The sequence below is a fragment of the Hoplias malabaricus genome, chromosome 18 (genome assembly GCF_029633855.1).
Source record: "Hoplias malabaricus isolate fHopMal1 chromosome 18, fHopMal1.hap1, whole genome shotgun sequence".
Taxonomy (NCBI): Eukaryota; Metazoa; Chordata; class Actinopteri; order Characiformes; family Erythrinidae; genus Hoplias; species Hoplias malabaricus.
Window position 1 is genome coordinate 14,609,451 of NC_089817.1, and position 23,986 is coordinate 14,633,436.

Consider the following 23,986-nt stretch of genomic DNA (forward strand, 5'->3'; position numbering starts at 1 on the left):
AATATTACCATAACTACAAGAAGCACCAAACAGAGTTACAATACCCTGGACACTCCTTGCTCCCTGCTCCTTATGTAGTGCAGTGTACAGGTCGTCAAACTATGGCTTCTGCATACAAGCTGTGCTTTTAAAGAGTAATTACACCCCCTACTTTCAGATAATGATGCCTCTATTTGAACGTTGTAGAATATTCTTTAGTGGGGGAGGGGGGGCATGGGGAGTAGGGTGGGAGGAGAAGGAGGAGGAGTTGCAGGCTGAAAGAGGATGGTCTACAGAGCTGTTCCTAAATCAAGCCAGACTCATATTGCCCAACGTGAGAGTGGCACAAGGAGAGCATCTTAAGGACCATTGCCTAACAGATTTGTATAAAGGGTATTATTTTTTGTATTATTATTATAGGGTATTATTATTTGTATGAGGGTGTTATTGTACATTTATACAGAGGTACATCACCTGAACCCTCAGGGGAGTTTAACCTTAGGGGCGCTGCAGAACTATTTATTTGTTTTATTTTAAATTTTTTCAGCAGTTCAATTTCAACAGAAATTACTCAAAAACGTAATAGCATGATTTATATTATCTATATTATCTATTTATGCACTTATATGAAGAATTATACAGTTCAGCTGTTAATGTAAAAAGGTCTTTGGGTGTAGTTACTTTTAAGGCAGGGAGGCGTACAGCTCATGGCTAAATATTAATGGCTTCATTTTAGATATATAATTCACTTATGTCTAGAAGACATTTTTTTTCATAACACACTGAGACTAGTGAGCCATTTGGGAGTCAGCTTAAGTGTGAGAAGAGCTGCAGCATTCAGTAGGAGCACTCATGTTCTTAATCACTCTGAAATTGGGAAAATATACATCAGATGAGCTTATTAAATATTCAACATCTTTAAAGTTTTAAGCAAAACTTTGTTTCCTCTGAAGCCTGATTCCTCAAATCCACCAAGTTAAACTTCTAAAACATCTAAAGTGACATCAAAACACATGCAAGGAATGTACTCACAGTTTCAGATTGGGACTGTTATCAGACACGGCAGTTAACATGACTATTGTTGGAGTTTTATAGTGATTACTCACCTCAGCCACTTCATTTAGGAAAAATCATTTTGCTTGGATTGACCTCATAGCTTTTTGGAGCTTTCATACTCAAGGATCATTGCAGAATTTTAATGGAGCTTTTGCAAAATGAATAACTTCATAGAAGAAGAGGAATTTAGTTTTTTATCGTATTGCCCATTAATGAAATTATATTTTACTCCAATCCATTTTACACCATTTCTAGTGGTCTATACATTGTGATCTTCAGGTGTAGCACTATGAAACTGTAAAAACTGTTTTAGAATGTTTGAATGAGTGAATTCTAGATGACTTTTGTCACTAATGAGAATACAGTGATACTAAATAACCAGTGCATAGACTGATACAGAAACACAGACAGAAAGCGTAATGGAGACAGATCCCAGTTGAGGAATGTGTCAAGTTAACTGTGCATTATTCTCTCTCTCTCTCTCTCCAGACCCCACAGAGAAGGTGAGCTTGCAGGTGTTGCCTACAGGGCCTATTAAAGAGGGTGACAATTTGACTCTGAAATGTCAGGCGGATGGGAACCCTCCTCCCACCAGCTTCAACTTCTACATTAAGGTGAGTCCATGTGTTTTCCCACTGAAAACCCAGGCCAGTTTCACCAAAGCTCTCAAAGCCTCTCAAGCCTGAAAACTTCTCTTAAATAATAATAATAAAAAAAAACTCTCCAGTATTCTCTTAAGACTGACTTATTATTTTTTTTGTCTGTTACAGACAGCAGCATACAAATATTGAATTTTGCATAACCTTACATAACCATGACACTCATTAGAAGTTACAGTTTGAGGCTTACACTGTCAACTGCCAGCCTCTAAGTGTGAGAATATCTTAAGATGAAAATATATTTGCGAAAATTGAGCACTGCTTCGAATTCTTTCTAAATGTGAGAAAGAAATGAAAGAAACTAAAGAAAATAGAAACACATTAATTTGTGAAAAATAAAATCAGATTAATCTTGCTCTTGTGGTCTCACACACTATAAAGTCCATGAGATGGCCATTCATCATTTTTCTCAAACCAATCATATAGGAATCAACAGGTTGTTTGTTCCTTGTTTAATGGCTTCACTTCCTCTGGGATGGCTTTAGACTAAAAGTTGGCCATTTCTGTGAGGCTTTGATTGCATTCTCAAGAGTATTACTGAGGATGATTAGTTCTGGATTGTAAACACCACTAATTTCCCCAAAGGTACTAGATGCAGCACTCTTATTCCAGAGAACATGGTTCCACTGCTTCAAAACATAGTGCTGGGGGCTTTATAACTCTCTAGCCAGCACTTGGCATTCAGCATTGGGACGTTATATCTGTGTGTGGCTGCTTCTGAGAATGCCATTTCTTTTCATGCTTTTCTAGTATTCATCAAACTGTTGGTGCACAGTTGAATATCATTGTCCAAAATGGATGCACCTTTAATTCTTGGGACATATCAGACTGACCACATCTGAGATAGAATTTGTGCCAGTTTTTGGCCAGTTATCAGTTCAAGACACACTTGTGAATCTAGCGTCATCCCTCTTGCTTCCACTTTGTATTTATCCTCTGACTGTTTACTTCATTTCTCTTGTGTGCAGGGTCAGAAGGTCCCAGTGACCGGCTCTAGTGTGTACAATCTGTCTGGAGTGACCCGCGCTCACTCGGGAGAATACAAATGCTCCCTGCCTGACAACGACAAGATGGAAGCCACAGCAACAATCACAGTGACCTGTAAGCGCTTGCTACTTCATTTGCTACACCTCCTTCTCCTGGTCCCCCAACTCGTCCTCTTTTTTTCCCCCACTGTAGTTCTCCAATGTACTGCTGTGCAGGTCAATCTGCAAATTGGTTTTTGCAAGAGAGCACACCGGCAGTGGAGTTGTCTGAACTTTTCTGCTCCTTAACAGCCTCTTTTATGCCACAAATTAATGCGCCAGAGACGTGCTAATCAAATTTATCTCAGCTAGGGTCAGTGGAGGTGGGAGACATTGGTCAGTTGGACTAATTAGAGGCTGTGGCTCAAGTCGAGCCGAGGGTATGGCAGATAGCTACGTTTCCACACACTGCCCACACTTAATTACTCTGAGGTGTGATCGTATGTGTGCGTGTGCATGGGTGAACATGTGTGTGTTCGTTTGAATATTTAGATCTAAGGGCTGCTCTTAATATGGTTTAAGTGATGACTCTCTGCCTCTGCTCAGTTAAAGTAAAATGGAGTAAAACAAATTCAGAAGATTCAGCAGCACAATGTAACAGGGGTGTATCAATATATTGATATTGAATATATTGATATTATATAGTCTACGATACTGGGTTCCTGTTCTGATATTTTAACAATATTTTTACCAAAATTTTATTGAAGCAAAGTTAAATAAAATCTATCCATGTTTTTGCATATTCTTGAATACTCTCACAGCCGGGGAACTTTACCAATCACTTAAGGGTGTGTTGTATCTTTTGTCAGAGGGACTCAGTTGTACCACATTACACAGTAGTCCAGGCTTTTCAAAAATATTTATATTATGGAAATACTCATACATTTCATTTTGTACAAGAGGCTATATTGTACTTTAGGGTAGAAATGTGTATTTTCTGATACTGTAGCGCTTGGAGACGCATGACATGAATGTACTGGACTGGTTTGTTAATAGGTGCTCATTGTTTGCAAAATCTCCAAGTTTTTTACAAATTCTTGCATCTGGTTTTGTGAAACCTGTAATATACTCTAATAACAGAATACTAATAAATCTCACTTTATTTCTATCTGTACCTCTCAGACCTTGACCTGTCAGTCAGCCCCACAGGAACCTTGCTGAAGAAAGCTGGAGAATCTTTGGAGCTGAAAGTAGAGAAGAACTCCTCCAGTGAACCCAAAGTAGTTTGGACTAAGGTGGGTGTACCAGTGCACATATACATCTCCAAAATTACTATAAAATCACTGTCCCAGTTCTAATGTCCAGCAAAACATATAGGCTTTGGTGGCTATGCTAATGTTCTGATATATTATTATGTTACAGTTATGTGGTCACGAGTGTATTTAATCATAACTTGTTCATTCTGAATTAGAATTGCTGCCTGACACTCAGATAAACATTGTCTCTTTTTCTAAGCAGCTTGCAGTCATGTATTGAAGTCCCATGTTCAGAGAAACACTATATGGTACAATTAGCAAATACTGAACATTTACTTTAGCGCAACAAAATTAAAATAAGGAACATACTACAGTAAGCTGAAATATTTAAGGAATCAAACTGCATGTGTCCAGTGCTGGGGGATTTTTTTTTTTTCATTTTTAGCCAGAAATAGTTAAAAGTGCAAGGGATTGTGGGACAGTGAGCAGTGATATCTTGATTTCAGCAAGGTGCAAAAAGGCTATTGCAACTTAAAGGTGGCAGTGCTTATAGCACTGACCTATCAGGCAAAAACTTCACTTGTCTGTATTCAAGAAGTATACAAACATCTACAGGGTGAGTCAAGTCACAGGACACCCCTTTATTTCTTTGATATGCTTGAGACATGACCACCATCCCACTGGAAAAACTTGCCCATGATCTAATATGGCAGCTTTCAAGATGGCGGCCATGTTCTGGACATAGATAGGTCTCCTCACCCATTACTTGCTGGGGTATTCAGATAAAACGGTGTCCTGTGGCTTTTGATTCACCCTGTATAGTTTGTTTTGAACTAAAGTGCTTAAAGTAAAGGAGAGGAGTTTGCAGCTCCCACAAGCCTTCTTTCTTTAGCTTATGTAGAGTGTATATAGAGTAGGATGATGGACAAAATATATATCATAATATATTTCTTAATTTTGGTCAATACGATATTGATACGAACAATAAAATACACAGAAAATTTGCCAAGAACTGAAAGCAACATGACATCACCATCAAACAACCTCTTGGCTTTGTCAATATCAATTTTGTTTAATAACTTTTAATAAAATTGAGTGCAGTGAACTGATGGCAGCATGTAATGACTGTCAGTTAGTGACAGATGCTGTAATTATATATGGAAATTGTATAAAAATTAAAATATTGAATTATTGTTAAGCCATAAAATGTATATTTTTTTGTATTTGTAAACAAGTAAAATTAGGAAAAACAGTGTGAATTAGTGTCAGTGGAAGACCAAAATTCATGAAGTACCTAGGTCAGTCAGAGATGTTTCTTTAAGGCCTCTTTCTTTGAAACGAGGGTTACAAGTAGCGTTTCGAAAACTCTATATGAATTCCACACATTCATGATTGGCAAGTTCATTCGCTTCCTGCGCTGTAGACAGATTTGTTCCTCAAGCAGCAGAATTGCTGAAGGGAGCAAAGAGAGATACTGTTGGACAGAACTGAAAACACATCAGAGAGAATGCTATAAACTGTTATTCCTCCTGCAGGACAACGGCAAGCTGGAGAAACAGCCGAATTTCACATCTCTAACATACAGCCAAGCGGGTCACTATGTGATTGAGATGTCTGTAGAAGGAATAAAACGCAGCGCCTCTTTCATTCTGGTGGTGGAAGGTAATACACTCCCTGCCACACTCCCTCAAACACTGCCATCAATGTGATTCATAATGCATTTAGTTCCAGTAAAAAAAAAGTGCATCTTCCATCTTACGTTGATCTTTTATATAAACTTTATTGATAGCTAATCGGCCTAAAGTCAGTATTTTATTGAGTAGGATGGTGATTCACAGGGGCCAAGCTCTGAAGATTTATTTGATTCTCTCTCCCTCACACTCAATCCACCCCCTTCTGTTTCTCACTCTCTCTCTTGTTCTCCAACTCATGCAGGCAGCCCCCAAATTACAAGACTGATAAAAGACAGGAGTCCAGATGGCAAAAACAAACTTCTGACCTGTGAAGCAGAGGGTTCACCTCAACCTGAAGTTCAGTGGAGTATCAACGGAACTAACGTAAGTGTCACACACTCATTCTTATTCATCATAATATTATAGAAAATAAAATCTTTTCTAAATACGTTTGAAAACCATATGAACCAAACGCCTTCAAAAGAACATTATGATGTATGTATTGTATATAACACGTTCCTGGGTAGGCACACACACACACACAAATCCATATGTGTATAATAATGTGATAAATCTAAAAGTAAACAGGTAATGAGACTATGCAGGTGTTCTCCTTTGTGTTGGATGTGTGTGAAAATACAGTGGCGCTTCTCGTGTCTCAGAGAAAGCATTTGTCAGCCCTCACATTCCCTGGTTGATAGCGAGATGGCAATGAGCATGTGCAGGTAGCTTGCAAAAAAAACAAAAAAAACAACACAAACACGTTTTGTCAGTCCTCAAATAAATGTGCAAAACTGAATGCGTGAACCTGTGACGATTCACTCAAATCAACTAGAAAAAAGGAGAGAGAAAAACAGAATGCAGTTCTCTCGTTTACTGTCATGAGGAAAAGAGGTTTTGAGGGTAATTTGTTTTGGAAATGCTGAATTTGGGAGGAAATGTAAATCTGACTTGCTTTAATAATAAACTCATACAGTTAAAGGGATGATAGCTGAGTGTGTCCAAGCTTCCGAAACACTGAACATTGTTGTTCACCTCTTAATAAATCACAAAAGGGTCCAGTTTAAAGAGGACATGAGCGCTGTGGGACAGGAATTGGGACAGGGCCAATGTGAAGTGCTAGGAAGACTATTGCGAATGACAAACAGGTACATACACACTCACAAACGCTGGAGTCCTCCAGCTCCACCAAAAAGAGCAGAGGGTATGTTTGTTCATGTGTGTGGGGGATTGTATATATATAGTGTCTCCCTGGGTATCACCCTTGAATTCCTCTAGACTCCCCTGTCTTCTCTTCCCCTCTGAATCATGGATCTCTGTGCACGCATGTGTGCGCATGTGTCCCAGAGCAAACACTTTTCTACAGCAAGCAACACTTCTCCGGCTTGGCCTCATTAAGTATTTGCACCACGGCTGAATAATGAGCTGAGAGATGCCAAATGAGTGTCCCCAGTGTTGGGTCAACGAGAAGGCATTCACTCTTGCGCGTGTGTGTGTTGTGTGTTTTCATCCTGTGAGGAAGAACTCTGATTATGAGTGATTATTATTGTATGTCTATGGCTAGCTGAGGTATATCTCTCTCCTATAAGAATGAACCATATTCATACTAGTTTTTTCCTACATATTCCTACAGCTGTTTATCAGCCTTACTCAACATTTACCATAGCTGCATTTTTGTAGTTTGGTAGTAAAAATATCCAGCCCACAGAAAGGATAGTGTTTGTATGAATAAACACAAGGGTACACAGAACTCCATGCAAAAAGTTTAAAGAAAACTTCGAATACCCTTTTTCTGTTTGCTTTTTTGGCCCAATTGTGTACTACTTGGCTACTACACAAAAGATTAACATGCTACACCATTTCCTACTAACAGCAATGCTCTCAACTATTATTTCAAAACTCTAATATCTCCATCCACACTGCAAAGTGCACAGTGTAGGTCATGAAATTACTGCCTGCACTAAAATAGTACACTGAATGTCACATAATAAATGAATTTATTTCACATCCCTTTGTCTAACATTTAGTGCACTGTCTGTGCACAGTATTATTAGTTTTATTATCTGTGAAGTGCACTTTGTAGGGAGTAGGGCACCAAATTTTCCAAAAGTCAGAAGCTTCTCCCATTCCTTTTCCCCAATTGGACTGTCAGACATTAATGTCCATACATACCCTACTCAAAAATTGACTGGTTCTAAGCATGCAACTCAACTTTGACAACTGAAACTACACTACATTCTCAAGCACCAGTTACAATGAGAATTAAATGCGCAATCGAGACACTGCTCTGAGTATAAAATAAAATAAAAACAAAGATTAGGAATAATTTTCCACCTCTCAGTCTTAAATGTTGTGAGGCCCTGATAAAACGTGTGTTTGTGGATACAGGGCACGTGTACCTAATTTAATGGCCAGTGAGTAAATGTATGTAGTATATTTCTGTATATAGCTTTTTTGAATGGCTTCCCAGGCACTTAAATATGGCCTGGCATCCCTAAAAACACACTTCTTTCCCATTGCACTGCTTATATATAAAGCTCATCTGAGCTTATTCTCATTCCAATCCTCTGGAGCGGTTAGAGATATAGTACGCTATGTGTCACTAAAGTCATTACGGAGCGCTGTTTGTTGTAATAGTTCTAGCATTTATATTGTACAGTAGTGAGTAGGCAGGAGGCTTTATGAGGTATGGATTTCACTGCTGTGTGGAAGAGTAATACGTGCAGAAGTGGGCTGTGTGTTGGATTTGTGTGAAGCTGCACAGTGATGGCATTAGCGGAATGAGAGCTGTGTACTTTGGGGTTTGTGCAGGGGATGAGCTGTGTAATGGCACTAATGCTGGAGGGGGTTTGGTAATTTGAGAGCACAGTGGTGTGCGCAGTTTAATAGCGGCCTGATTATTGGCTCTAAGAAGTTTAGTCACACTGTGCTGGTGCCTTTCCATGCGTGTGTGTATGTGTGTGCTTTCTGTCAGCTCTGACTGTGCACCATAAGCTGGCTACAGGAACACAGCAGTGAGGTGTGGCCCTCTAGCGGCCAAAATTGAAATGATAGCTTAACTACTGACCCTATGCTGTGCTGGTCACGAGGCCCCTTCTCTGCCTATAAAAACTTGTTTTTTTTGAGCACACACAATGCACAACTACGTCCTTTGTATTTTGCCAGCATTCTCACCTTTTCATGTTAACCGTCTTTGTTAATGCTTACATAAAAAAGGCCGATGTTGTTGGGTTCCGCTCACACAGTCTTGCATTCATTAACTACAGCTCAGAGCCTAGGCTGCAGCAGAGGTAGGACAGGTCAATGGTAGGACTATCTCCCAAAGTCTTAAAGCAAAAGTAGTAGTTTTACCATAATATTACAGTCTCAAAATCATCATGTTGCTTCACTGACATCAAATGCAGAGAATATAGCTTCTGTCTTTGTTACTCTGGGCTCAGCACTGCACTTTGTAACTCCATCCAACACCATCGTTTCCTACCACTCCAACTGGACTTCAGACTCTGAAACATTAGGGGGAACCCTGGAGCAAAAATGCAAAATCATATCTAGTGTTGCTTTAATAATTGTATTTAATAAGTTTCTCATGGTTGTGCAAAGCACAAAAAAAAGAAAAAAAAAGTGCATTGATGTGTGAATATCACAGGAAGTGGTCACTAGACCACTTCAGGAACTTGCCATTTTAAACAGACTGATTCAGAGGCCTTGTTTCTTGCTATGTTTCTTCTTGTTTATTCCTAACATTGAACATGCACAGGGAACTGTGGGTAACTGAGGGCCATGAAGAATGCATTGGTTGTGTTCTCAGGATTTTTCACTCAATTAACCCTGCACTCGCTGTTGAGCTTATCTCAGCATGAGCAGTGTAGCTGGCTGAGTGTTGGACAGCAGGATGTCGGTCAACAACTCTGTTTAGAATCTTAGACCCCTGCCCAGTCAGTTCTCAGATGGATTATATCAGCAGTATTTAATCTTAATCATCAAAACCAAATTGACTGTGGTGACGTTAGACAAGAGAAAAAGTCTTACCTGTTTATTAATGCTAAAGACATATTATAATCATAATCTACACAATCCATACATCATAAAATATTCACACAACATAATGGACAGGTTTTATTTGATTGTAACCCTTAAATATTTGTCCTTACCCCCAATAAGTACAAGATATTTCAACAGGTCTCCTCTAACATGTATTTGATCAAGTCAAACTCATGTCAATATTGTCAGCTCTTTTCTGCAGGGAGATGGATGGGAGTGTGAGAGGTCTTTGAGCTGATTGTATTTGTCTTCACATGCAGGGGGAGAGCACATATACCAACGGGAAGGCAATCTACACACTGACTGTGGTGCCCACTACAAACCTCACTGTCACTTGTCGAGTAACCAATAAGTTTGGCACAGACAGCATGACCGTCACTGTGTCATCCCGTAAGTACTGAAGATCTGCTCCTGGGTTTCTACTAACCACTTTCTGTTTTATCTAACCTCTAACCAACAGTTACTTGCTCTCACAAACACACACACACATATACACACACACCACTAAATTAATGAGGAGTTTTTCAGAGAAGATCAGTAGAAAGCAGACACTAAGTTTAAGTCACATAAAAACCTGATATTAATGCAGACTATAAAAGTGTCCCAGGAGATAAAAGAATAATACACTCATAGAGAAACTAAAAAAGATGTTCAGTTATGAGTCCTGTTTGAAGGTTAAATATCTAATAAACACAAGGTTTTAACATATTGTCTTCTTAATGGAGCGATAACTCCTTTTTATAGTCAAACAATAATACATTTTTGTAGCTAAGAAATAATATATAATGTTTATAAAAGTGAGTATTCATTTTTAAGTGAAACTCAATAGATTACAAGAATTCAATTGCTTTGTAATCCTGAATGGACTAGTTTATGCTCCATAGAGTGGTTCTTCCACATGGGGGCGACCATGATATTAATATGAATCTCTGATGCATACAGACACTCTTATACATCCAAGCCACTGTGTGTCTGTATAAGGTCTGTTACATGATGAAGAATCATTGGAAATTGACTCATTTTTCATTAAAACCTGATACTGGTGTGCAAGTGTGTGATCAAAATTTGCGTGACTGTGTGTGTGTTTATATCAATATCTGACACTTAATTCAAGGCAGTTTGCTTCTTCTTTCACTAAGGTTTTTTTTTAACACAAAGCATGAGTTCACTATTCTTTCTAATCTATATATCTGTCTATTCTGGTAGCTAGCTAGTTAGATGTTTAGCTGTGTATTTTCCCATCTGTCAGTAATTTAGATCTCTCTTCCTATCAATGTAGCTATCTATCCACTCTTTCACTATTTAGCTATTTATCTTCTCTTCTGTCTTTCTTTTTGTCTATTTAGTGATCTCTCTAGTAAACACTATCTAACTACCAATTTAGCTCTTTATTTTCCTTTTAATCTGGTGATCTAAATCTGGGTTTCTGGTTGTTTGCCTGTGCTGGGGTGCTTGATTCTTTCTTCTGTCCTTGCCTCTCAGGCCAACACTGCATGCTGGTGGTCTTCCTCTTTATTAAACACTGAACTACACTGAGTGTGAAGGGGGGTAAATTAGATTTTCAAAAATGCATCTTAGAGTACATTTTAATTATGCTATTATTTCTATCATGCTGTTTTCTTAAACCACAGTTTGGTGGTGGGCATTTTATAGAAATTTTATTTGTTTTTGTAATAGCTGACCCATTTGGTTTCTATATGCCTTAAAGTTAATTTGATTTCACGTCTGATTTCAGTAATAGACGAGCAGAATAAATCGGACAAGCAAGGTAAGAATGTGTGATTTCATTATATTAGTGTTTTACTGGGACAGGGTTTTATGTGTTAAGTTCTTTCAGCTGCAGTTCTCTCGCTCTCTGAGCAAGAGCCCAGCCAAAAGGGGTGTCAAGCACCCCAGCATCACGACAAACGTTTTACTTTTGACTTTGATCTGTCATTTGTTCTTGAATTAAGTGATTTGAATAAAACATTGCTCACAGTGTTTTTGGCTCTGTCTCAGCGTTTCTGCTGACAGCTGAATCCTCTCATTGTCCACACAGACTCCCCAGAAGACGAGGACAAGGCCAAGCTGATCGTGGGCATTGTGGTGGGCCTGCTTGTGGCAGCCGGAGTAGTGGGCATCATCTACTGGCTCTACATGAAGAGAAGGTACGTGGCATTCTGTCATCAGGTGTCCCAATTTTAATATGGTGCAGGAATGTGAAATCATTCTTTTACAATCAGTTTATTCACGATTCAAGTCACAGGTGAGGAAACAATTCATGATAAAATCTTGGGCTTAATCCTTTCCATTTTGTTACTTTTACAAATTATTGTTTAATACTTTGTGCTTTATTTTGATGAATCTGGTTCCATTTTACTAAAATACTTTTTTTAAAGACAGTAAACACAGAAATGTGGTGTGAAGAAAGTATTTACACCGCAGCCAAACAAACAATATCAAAAATAATATTTGAGCAAAACATTATAAATATTATATGACTTATAATCAATTCTAACTGTACAAAACTGATGCTGTTGAATCATCCTGCTCTGCGAGACTGTAGCTATAGAATCTAAATGGAAATATCATCATTCGTTTAACAGAAAGTGTAACACTGTCAGTAGGAACTGTCATCTGTCATTTAAATAGAGAAAGAAAGACCTTCCCTTGTGTTCTGAGCTGGAAGACTCCTTTAACAGCTGTAAAGACTAAGAGAGTGTTGTTTTTCAGACAAGGCAGCTGGAAGACAGGTGAGAAGGAGGCAGGCACCTCTGAGGAGAGCAAGAAACTGGAGGAGAACAGCCACAGACCAGAGCCTTAGAGCAGATTACACCACCACTACACACTGAGATGGTGAGCTCCCAGTCAACATCCATCTATAATAATCTATCACACCACCTTATAAAGCCCTGTAATGTTGAACCTTCAAGGACTGTGTTGTTACTGCTAGAGGTTCATTACATATTGAGAGATGAATGTTATTTAATGTTTTCAGAAGATTTAAAATGTAAAAAATAAATAAACTCCACCTTGCCAACTTGTTATTCAGAAACCAACAACAAAAACACCGATTTTTCAGAAGTAATCCAACTTTCTTTCTCCAAAAACACATTAGCCCACCCCTTGGTATTGTTTACAACTGGAACACCACGCCATTTAAAACTCCCTAACCCTAGTAAATAAGAAAATGTAAAGAGCTCGCAAATCTGTTATCGCCAGCATACAAATATACATCATTGAACCCTAAAATATGAGGCGCTTGTGTTTATTTTTTGAGGTTTTCATAGATTGCCACAACTGTCATTGTTTTCATTTGCACCCTGAATTATTATTGTGCTACGATATAAGCCAAAACCTTTGTGCTACGGGGTGAAATGCATTTTAAAAAATCTAAGCACAGGCATAAATACAATATATATCCAAAATTTGTAACCTTCACACCCCTATTAATTACTGACTCTAGAAACTTAAGGCTGCCCAAATGTTCAACTGACTCATTGTCATCAAATACTCACAGAAATACTCCAATATCTTGTTAAAGACTTCTCAGAAGGGTACTGGCGGTAGCAATTAAGGGAGGGAAGACTATGTAGTGGATTTGGCAGTAGATTTATTAGCGTCTGACAATTTATTATATCGGTGTTTAATGCAGAAACACTAAAGTCGTTGTTACCAATTAACAGCACCAGTGTTGCTAATTTCTGGTAGCGCCTTAATATATCTTTGATGTGTTAGCATCAAGCTAATGGTGTGGAGGGGAATTTCTTTTCCCTCATTCAGTTTAATAGTATTTCAGGCAGAGTTAACTAAAACACAGATGTAGGACCACAAACAAACATTGCCACAGGGAATGGAGGGCATTTCCCAGCTCTGGTTTTACCAGCAAAGTCATTTTAACTGAAGAAAAGTTTTCTGTAAATAGACGCCATTTTGAGTGAGGAGCTTTTCCATTTCAGTCAGTGACCTCTTTCTTCCTGTTTTATAATGGCTCTGGTATTTAACAATGGGGTTCCATCAGTCTTAACATAGCACTGTAACTTTATAGTGCAATATGCTCTCTCGTGTTGTTGTGAATTGTTTTACTAACTTTAATATTATGGCAATGTCTTGACTAGAGTAGAGTCATTCCTGTGATGTGTAATTTCAACTATTAATTCATAATATATAAATGTTGTACATCTCTTTCTCTCTCTCTCTCTCTCTCTCACGCACACAGAAGAGAGGCCTTGCCACACTGAATGTGCTGTACTACATGTCTATCATCTGAACTCTGATGCCTGATTGGGTGCGACTGCTCAGCTTCAGGCTGCATATGTGTGCATCGCAGAATCGTTCAAATACTTCCAGAATGTTTCGTACCCCAAGATGAACAGTTTCCAGAATAAATTCCTCCCTTCACTGACCATACTCTCATTCCCAGAGTCAAGAAAAGAAAAATCTCCACTTGTGTTGTAAATTTAGTCTGCACTGAAAACTGCGTCTTTTTATTTTGGTTTGACCTTTTTAATTATTAATTTTATTATTATGATTATTATTATTTGACTTTGTGTTCCTGGTGAATGCTCTTGTTTCATGCGCGTTGCAGGTGTGGTGGGTTTAAGCTATCTCCTCCCCCTCTCCCTTTTTAGTAGGAAAAGAAAAATACAAAAATTCACTGTACACTTTTTTTCAGGCCTTTGTAAATATGTCATAGCGAGCACACTGTCTTTGCTCCAAGCTGAGATTACTGTATAATTCAGGTTTAGTTGATGCAGGATTGAGCTCTTTCTGTCTCTCAGCCGAGTTAATCTGCTCCTGTGAAGCCTGCTGAATTGTGGAGGAATGAAGACTTCACTGCTGTTACACTCTTTTCCCCTCGGTTCCGATCGTTTGTTTTCATTGATCAGTACCTACAGCTTTAGGTTGCTGCCGCCCCTCTGCTCTCCATCCTTAAATCGATCAGATTCACAGTGGTCCGAGAAGCGAAGCTGATTTTCTCTGAATGCTTGAAAACACAGTAAGTGTGTAGCTGTAGTTTTAGTTCTAGGGTGAGATTCTGTCTCAGTTGAAGATTGTTGTGAAGTTAGTGTAAAATGCAGGAGTGTGTCCTGGTGAACCCTTCACTGGCCTTATTGTGAGTTAGTTCTGTGTCCACCGAGTTACTGAAAGCCTTAAATAAAAATAAAGAAATAAATAAATGAACAAACAAATGAATAAAAACACAGACACGCTAGTCTCCGCACCTCATCTCTACCCTGTTCCTCAGATTTAACTGTCACTCCTACCTCCTACCAGAGGGGGAGTGTCTGGCCTTCTGGCTCTCAGCAGAAACCACACAGAAATCTAACTCAGTTTCTCAGTGTTCTTGCCTCCTTACAAATCTTTACAAATGGAGGCATGGTCAGAACTCAAACTAACGTTTTATTTACGAGATCCAGTGGTTCTTTATTAGTATCTCCAACACTATAACTCAACACACTGCAGCCTTGCACACTGAGCCTTGATGCCTCCCTTTATATTTTGAGAGAAATTATAGAGAATATATAGCTAGAGAAAAATGATGTTCTGCTCCTTCTTTGTGCTTTAAAGGAACACTAGGTAAGATTTGGTATTTTTGCTCTGAGGCTCTCCATAAAGTTGCAGTGTGTATGAAATCAAGGTGTAAGTGTGTGTGTGTGTGTGTGGGGGGGGGGGTTTACACGCTACTCTGAAAGATGCATAGTAGCAAGGACAGAGGCTATATTCCCCCTATTACGTGTCAGTCAAGTATCGCAATGATTTTGAAGCTGTAATTTCAAAGAAAAAATATACTACCTAGTGTTGTTTTAAGCCGGAGAGGAGTCTCTACATATATGTGATTAAATGTTGAAATGTAGTTCACTTCAGGGCTCATCGTATAAGCTGAAAGTTTCTTCATTCTACTGCTTTTACTTTGGCACTCACAAGTGTGCAGATCATACAGAAAGAGTCTTGTGCTCAAGTTTGTGCTTGTTGTGTTTTCTAAGTGGAAAAAAACTGAATGACTGTTTATTTGGTGTAAAACTTTTCCCCAATGTGCTAAATTTACCCCAATTCATATCTAGTAGGTAGTAGTGACCTTAAAGTTTAGCTGAATAATATTAGAACCTAACTTTTATTAGTTCCACATTAGACACAAGTTCTTTTTGTGTGCAGTTGAACTCTGTAGCTACATGAGGGTTTCAGTTCTGGGTTTTGAGCTGCAGTGTTTTATTTTAGGTCAGAAGAGTCCAAAACAAGGACAGAGCTGTGCACACTGCAGTTCCTGTGCTCATAGATGTTGAATAAAGAGGATCCACAGTAGTTTTAAGTTACTCTGTGCGTTCTAAGTAGCAGTATTTTGAGCAAATAGAAAATCAACAAGCCGTTTATTAGGATTGGGTGGGTGGGAGTGTGCCTAAACTTTTGCACAAGACTATACACGATCCGCACTTCTGAGTCGTGCCAGTTCCATATTTATTGTTTGTAAGAAGGTTCGGTTAGTGTCCACACTGTAGATTTGGCTTGTGCTGGTATTCGAGGCTTTGTTGCGTTCACTGTGTTCTGAAGAGGTTTGCTGTAAATATGTCTGGTCTTTGTGTCTAGCTCATGTTTGGCTATTTATATTATGTGAGAATGTGAGGTTAGCTACACTTCTGCCTGGGCACTAGTTAGACATATTACAATTGCCCCCCTCTCCCCCTTTCTCCATTTTATTTGTATTTACTTCAAAATGTACCACTTCCACCACTGCAGGATGGGCTAAGGTGAGATGTTTGGAAATGTTTGAACCATCTTTCTGTTTAATTGAATTCCAGTTTGTTTATGTGTCTGTATCATTAAACGCCATGTTATGGTACTGAAGAGTTAAGTTTCAGATGTAATTGGATTGTTGTTTTGTTTTCATTCATATGTTTATTCCAAACCATCAGGGCAGCAGTGAAACCAAAGAGGGTGAACGATAAGAAGGCCATAAAAGTGTTTGTAAATAGACTTTTGGTTTTGTACTTTTGTTGAGAATAAAAAGTGTACATTTTGAAGAAATGCAGTGTTTTGTTTTTACTGACTATTCATTTCTTTCTTGAAGGGTTCTCTTTGTAAACATGCCATTAGTGTTGTTTAGTGTGATTTAAGTGGCAGTGTTCCTTACTTTTAAAAAAAGATTTACTTTCACTGTCTGGCGTTTAAATATAACAGTGTTGCTGCTTGTGAGTTTAACCTCCAAAAAACACTGTACCTCCACCTTCTATAAATGGGTGAATTCAACAACTTTCAGATGCAGCCATTCCGGTCTCAGTCATTCACTGTTGCAAACGCAGAGCTTCAATAATCTCCAAAGAGAAACAACATGTTAAGATCACTATGCTCAGTGCCAGCCCCCCCCCCAGGTTTGGGTTAAAGGGGAATAGGTTTTATTCATTCATTTCATTCATTTTTTTCATGTTTTCATATCTTTGTGATGAGGCTGAGTCTAGGTGACTTCATTAATAATACTTCTGTGGCCAAACACCGTCAAATCCTCTCAGTAATGTTTCAAAATGTGGTGAAAAGTCCTCCCAAAAGTGGAGAAGCTGCTACTAAGGCAAAGGGGAGTAGATAAATATAAATGCCCTTCATTTAAGAAATCAAATGAGATTAGCTAGTGTCCTCAAATTTTGGATTGTGTATTTGTCATATTTCTGAAGTTTTGAAAGCCAGTTTCATGCTTATAGAGTTTTCAGCAGTTAACTGATGGCATTATGGGCATGGAACAATTCTCTGACATGGAATACATCTGGTCAGAAATGGGGCTCTCATCGAGTTTCATTATTAAATCTCTTAAGGACTTTCAAGTGGCCCAGTGGTCTAGGCGTTGTGCTTTTCATTGGGTGACTGACTGTTTGATCCAGTTATCCAAGTCTGGGAGAGCAGCCCCATTCCTCCCCTAAACACACAGCATTGTGCCAGACAGCATGGGCGCCTCTGAGCTGATGTGACAGACCTGGGACTCTACGGCACACAGGGCAGTCCAGTGACGCTGCATTAATCAGCAGTGTGAAAAAAGAGCCAGTGGTTGACATCATACACTGGTGGCATCGTGTTAGCAGGAGTCCACAGGGCAGACCTGGAGATGACTAACGATGAAAATGAGGCTAATATCGAAGTATTAGAAAATAAAATCCTAATTATTACCAGCTTAGGCTTAATCTGGGCCTGGGAACCTAAGGGAAAGAAAGAACTGCATGCCAAAGCACACCAGACAGCGCTGTTAATACTGGCTTTTATAAAACATTTTCACAAGAACAGATCACAAGTTACCATCATTACTGAAAAAGAAAATAATCTCAGGATTTCTTTTTTAAACAAAGTATAAATTAATTGCACACATTACATGATCCACAAGGCATTTCCCACTAAAAATGAACAGAATCTCATTTAGAAAAAAAAGAAGAAGAAGAGAGGAAAAAACAGAAATAATCCCATCCTCTTCAAACCTATCAAAGGCCACTTTTCTTTCCGTTGGGTCAGACACAAGTGTCCACTCTGTTGGGAGGGTCAGGAGCTGAAACGGGGAGGAGGAGAGTGACCAGTGCAAAACAAACAAGCGGAGAGTGAGAGTGGCCGAACCAAAAGGGAATCTGATGACGGATCTGAAAATGAGGGCAAGGATCAAAGCTCTTGTCTGAAATTATATCTAGTGTGGCCCTGAATGAAGTTCAGAACCATCAGATGAAGCACAGGGTCACTTTGTATTCACTGCTTATTGCAGGGGACTCCATTTTTTATAATTTTTTTAACCCCCAAGTATCCAATTTGTGCCTTTAGCACAGACCAGAGTGTAGAAGCTGTTTGATCTGCTACAACCTCGACAAGCATAAGAACACGTACATCCTGGTTTTGAAAGAAAAGACAGTGAGCTGGAATGTGTCACACGGATGGAAAATTAAAATGAGACAAGAGTGCATTTAGGACCCTTCTGTAAGGCTGGTATTGATGACTGTTCTTGAAGGAAGGGTCTAGCTTCATTTGTTGGCCACTGATAGTCCTTTTGTTACCAGTCATTCCTCATTATAGTCTCAGCCTCAAAAAACCAGAGGACTGGACTAATATATTCAAGCACCTTCCTCTGGATCACTCGTTTGTGTACACGGTCAAGCTCACCCAGAGTGAATACATTCATTCAGAGACCTTTCATTTGGCAACTGGAGAGAAAAGGCAGGATCTGCTAAACCTTCTCTGCAGGTTGGAGACAGAGTGTGCAGAACAAAAGCTCATAATTAAATCAAAGTCGTAATAAGGGACCGCTGAAGTGGCCCTGCTGTAAGATGTTTAAAGGAATCCTCCAGCACAGATTTAATCTCCATGTGTCACACCTTAAGTATATGATCCAGCACCACAGATCATTTCCCTGTAGTTAGAAAAGAACAGATATAGTTTCTTTTATAATACAGATGTAAACTCCCCAACTTAGTCATTTCCAAACCCATCTGTTAGGAAAGACACAAAGCACCACTTCTTGGCACTGGCACTGCCTCCCCATGGCGCTGGATAATTTGGAAGGGAACTCTAACTGTCACGTTTTTGTCAGCTAACAGGTTCCCACACTGGCAAGCATCCTGCTGAATGATGTGCTGGGGAAACCGTACCCATCCTATTATTCGTTTTTTATGATTTGTTTTTGAGTAATGACCCCACTTGTAGATATGGTCAAGATTATTGTGATCAGTGCTGGAGTATCCCTGACATGTTAGAAAAATTCAGCCAGTCCTGATGTACCTTATGAATGTTTTGGCAAACGTTCCTAGCCCTGATATCACTAATGGTGCTTTTCCACTGCATGGTCCCTACTCTACTGGACTAGGCTCTTTTGGCTGGTCCCTGGAACTGGGTCCAATTTTTAGTCCCTTCTCAGACCTGGTTCCAAGCGAGCTGAGTAGGGACTAAACATGACGTGTAAACCTTACGGAGGGCTGTTTGGTCAGTGAGACTTGTCTACACAACATAATGCAGACAATCAGCACAAACTCACCGTTTCTAAAATCAACAAGCTACAGCAGAAATCACATTTGGTTTTATCCAACTCACAACGGCAGGTGTTAAAATTATGCCATGGATCTGTGGCTGTCCAAGGACCCCAGCAAGAGCTGGATGGTGCAACAAGAACTACACCGGTCACGCTGAAATAACGAGCAGCTAAGCTGTGTTCAGTCCTAAAACATAAAAACAACACATACATGATGAGCAAAAAACAGCAAAGCTAGTGGTTCCCCTTAGAGAAGCTATTTTTCGACATCACTGGCTATATTTTTTTATGTGGGGGTTGATTTATAGTGGAAAACTAACCAGGAACCAAGCAAGTAGAGTAGGTACCATACAGTGGAATAGCACCGTAAGTCTTTAGCACCGATCAGTGATCCTGTTTTTGAAATTACAAAGCAGTAGTACCCCCAGTGGTGAACACCAAGCTCTACTGCACTGGACTGACCATAGCTGTGTTGGACTGCCTCATGACCTCATGCAATAATCCCAGTCAAGCTGACCAAAAGCTGTTGAATTTAAGATGAGCCACAAGAAAGTAATGTATTATATGAAGACAATGGTGGGAACATTTGAAAAGAAATCGCAAACCGAGAAACAGCCACTTCTGAAGAAAACACTAAACCTATATGATATGAGTTCAATGTGCAACACACTGCTATTTGACCATACTTCACACTTTATGATCAAACGTAACCCAAGTAGAGCAGATCTCAGTGGGGGGCTGCCTCTATATGGGCATAAGCTGAGAAAGGAGGGTGTCTTGGAGGCACTCCCTCAGGCGTTGCCTGAGTACAATCCTGTCCCCTTTGTTAAGCTGGAGGGGAACTGTAGCGGGGAATTTGAGTTGATTGTGTGATTACAGAGTCTGGCAGCCAAGTGAAAGATGTGATCCATTAGAGCTTCTCTTTTTTTTTCCCTGTGATGTAGTGGACAGAGCCTGATTACAGCACAGGAAAAAGACTGCTCTCCTTTAAGCTGCAGAATGAGAGGTGAACCAGGACACTGTATAAGAAAGCACTCTACTCTTGTAGTTGGTAGAGTTTGTCTTTTTCACAGAACTTCACCTGGGGTTGTGATAAAGGCAAAGAAAACACAGCAGGGTCCGAAATAAGACTTCTGATCATCATGTAATACAAACATAAATGTAAAACTAGAAAAGTCTTTGCATGTATGTATACGGAGGTTAGGGTAAGGCTTGCAGCAGCAGCAGCAGCAGAGGTGGCAGGAGAGGCAAGAGCAGCCTGCGACACACCGGCAACACCAACAGTCGTGGGTGGGGGAGGGGTCTGATTCCACTTCCGTTTCAATTCAGCCAATTTAAGACCTACTTGCACCCAGCACTTTGCAGAGTAGCGGTCATTAATTCCAGCCCATGAGGGATGGAGTCCTGCACAGTTTGGTGATTTCCCTGTGCTCAAACATACCCAATTCCTTTCATCGCTTAATTGCTAGACTTAGTTGGAAGGATATAACAGAGAAATCACCATCTGAGCTTGACATTGGCTCTCCAGGAATAGAATTGATGACCCATGCTGTAGAGTGGAGGTCCTGGAGCCCGTGTTGGTGTTAGCACTGTTCTATCACATCCAATTAAACTTGGAAATGGCTTCTGAGCGGATCAGAAAGATCAGATTCATCAGAGCAGCCAAAGCACCACAGCAGGGGTGTCAGACTCCCATCCCAGAGTGTTCGGCTTTCTACTTCATTTTAAACGAGTGGTGATAGGAACCAGGGATTTTAATATCTCGGCCATTTTATTAACAACCAAAAATGTCCACTAAACCTACCTCTCTTAGATTTAATGTTAGTATCAGTACCCGAATAAAAAGATATACTACAGTTTTACGATGTTGCCTTTCAAAGCCAGTACATTTTAGGCAAAAGCATGTTTCAAAACAATTGTGAAGCAATGTGACAAGCATCAGGCAGCGCATATGTTGCTATTTTGTGATTCATTTTCTATGCCGTTGTATTTAAAGGCTCTGAACACTTTAGATCTGGATCCTATCACCACTGCTGTGAACAATTCTGATCCTAGAATCACATCTCCCTGTAAATGACGTTTTTTCACAATCTTATGAATTAAAATGTTTCAAAACATGAGATATTTTGAATATTTTCACAATTTAATAATAATAATAATAATAATAGTAAAATAATAAAAGAATTGGATTAGCTAATTCGCAGATTTGGAAAGCAACAGCCTGTGTGGCCCTCCAAACCAAAACTTGACCAGCCTGGACCTAATTAACGTTTGGGACCCACTGCTGTGGAGAGGTCTGTATAGAGTGAATTGAATGAGCTGAAAGTGAATGGACTGACCCAGCGGACAGCAGCAGCTGCAGTAGCGGTAAGCCACCACGCGGCACATCACTGTAAACACAAGGCTTATTTTTTTCACAGGTTTCATGTCAGGAAACATGAGCGCTCCTCCTCGGCCCTTTGCCCAGTGTGGCACTCTCAGTGTTCCAGAAGGCGAGGTGACCCAGGGGCAGGTACTGAGGCCCACAGTGACCCTACGAGGTCCCTGTCTGTGGCCCACATTCTCAGGACAGCGTCAAAACAGTCGAACAATGATAGGGAGAGAGAGAGAGATGTGGGCATTGGGCTACAGGTTCAGTCTTGGGGCCACCAGGGCGAACTCCCGCAAAATGTTCCGCGCCACGTCCACCTTGTTCTGGGCAATCATCAGGGCCCTTTTTACGTCATCGAAAGAGTAGCCCTCACCCATCAGCTTGGCGATTTTGGCATCCACGTTCTCTTGGGAGGACTCGGGGGGCCTTCTGTGCTGGACTTCTGGAGGGGTCTTCCTGGGGAAGGGCTTGGGTGGCCGTGCAGGAGCCTGCAGGCAATCCATGGGCACTGGGACAGACAGGAAAACCAAATTACGACCCATTTAACAGATCATAAAGTATGAACGAGGCCAATCAGCCCTCATTCATCTCCAATTCACAGAGGCACTAAGAGCATTACCATTTTATTGTCAATAATTCATAAAGCCTGCACTTATCTCCACTAATGGCTTAACTAATATGCACAATATGGAGCAGTGACTTCACAGGCACAATAACAGCACATTAGTGGCTCCATGTGTAATACACTGCATGTAACGATATGTAAATGTAAAATGACAAAAAAGGAAATAACTGAGCCCTTGCAATGAACCATTTCCATTTTTGTAGTAGCGCCACTTACTTGTCCACACACAGCAATGAATATAAACAGTTTTTCAGCATGAGCATATATTTAAACTGAAAAATACCTCCTAATTAACAGACGAAATGCTTTAACGACTGCTTAAATAAAATCACTTATTTCCGCCTAACAAGGTTTTTACGAAATATTGCACACTTATGGCCCTTCCTTGCATTGGCTCAGTTATGACGCTGGAATGATGATGACCTACTTGATGTAGGAGGCAGCTGGTCATACTCTTGTGAATTTCTGAACACTTTCATGTTCTCCCCTGTTTGTCTTCGGACAGGAGGCAGCGGGGCTGAGTTAATCACTGCATCCAGGAACGCATCTACACAGTAAACACACAAACAAAACATGAAAGATGCTCCCACAGCCGCATTATAACCAAAAAAATAGAAGCAAGGATTCATTTATTCTGGTTAGAGAATTCAGTTCCCAGACGGCAAACACATGATGACTGAACCCACAAACATGTTTGTTTCATATTTGCAACACACTGGAGAATTACCAATCAACCCAATAAATTTAGGCTGTAATTTAAATGACAGAATTTAAATTCAGATTTGTTTGATGTAAAATGCTCTGTTCTAGACAAACTTAACAAGTCAGCTGTTTTCACTGATGATGCTAGGAACCAAATGTCTGAAGTATTTAATGAATAAAAGCTACCTCACACTGTGGCAACCAGAAGATGCCAGATTTTTCATAGTTTTAGAAATGCATTTTTAATGGCTTAGAGTTGCTTACAGGATGTAAAAAAAATGAGTTAGATTTACCATTACAAATATTACATTTTAAACTACAATATTTCAATGGCTTTATTTCAATGGCCAGTTAAGGGGAAATGAGCAGACTCACCTGTGCTTAGGACGAAGTGGTCATGTCCGGATGCGGGTCGAGCTGCTCTGGAGCAGGACGGAGACGAGGACGCTTCGGGAAAGCTGTGTCTGACAGGTGGAGGGGGTGGGGGCTGTGAAGGAGGGGGTGTGTTAAACAGATCCTCTGCTGAGGGAGCTGGAAAATAGCAGAGCAAAAAATATAAGAGCTTCAAAACCAAAAACTGTACTTCTCCACTCTCACCACTAGATGGCCACAATACGTCACATTACACATGCACTACACGGAAAGGACAAAGCATGGGTATCACACCCTTTACCAAAGCTAAAGTAATTAAACACTAA

General features: G+C 39.9%; 2 protein-coding genes across 3 annotated transcripts in view; one reads left to right on the forward strand and one right to left on the reverse strand.

Annotated features, from left to right (window-relative positions):
* alcama (activated leukocyte cell adhesion molecule a) overlaps positions 1-16,622 on the forward strand; it is a 91,537-nt gene extending 74,915 nt beyond the window's left edge. Inside the window, exons 7-16 of one of the 2 annotated variants that reach the window (XM_066651086.1) lie at positions 1,525-1,649; positions 2,663-2,795; positions 3,842-3,954; positions 5,451-5,577; positions 5,851-5,972; positions 9,890-10,019; positions 11,365-11,397; positions 11,668-11,776; positions 12,342-12,464; positions 13,828-16,622. In XM_066651086.1, the coding sequence (XP_066507183.1) occupies positions 1,525-1,649; positions 2,663-2,795; positions 3,842-3,954; positions 5,451-5,577; positions 5,851-5,972; positions 9,890-10,019; positions 11,365-11,397; positions 11,668-11,776; positions 12,342-12,432 (983 nt within the window). In that variant the 3' untranslated portion in view covers positions 12,433-12,464; positions 13,828-16,622. The remainder of the gene's footprint in view (positions 1-1,524; positions 1,650-2,662; positions 2,796-3,841; positions 3,955-5,450; positions 5,578-5,850; positions 5,973-9,889; positions 10,020-11,364; positions 11,398-11,667; positions 11,777-12,341; positions 12,465-13,827) is intronic. The other variant, XM_066651088.1, reaches the window with a different exon arrangement.
* A 1,217-nt stretch (positions 16,623-17,839) lies between these two features.
* The window catches only part of cblb (Cbl proto-oncogene B, E3 ubiquitin protein ligase), an 83,327-nt gene continuing 77,180 nt past the window's right edge, over positions 17,840-23,986 (reverse strand). Inside the window, exons 17-19 of the mRNA XM_066650509.1 lie at positions 23,664-23,819; positions 23,014-23,133; positions 17,840-22,469 (exon numbers count right to left, since the gene is read on the reverse strand). Coding sequence (XP_066506606.1) covers positions 22,216-22,469; positions 23,014-23,133; positions 23,664-23,819 — 530 coding nt within the window. The 3' untranslated portion in view covers positions 17,840-22,215. The remainder of the gene's footprint in view (positions 22,470-23,013; positions 23,134-23,663; positions 23,820-23,986) is intronic.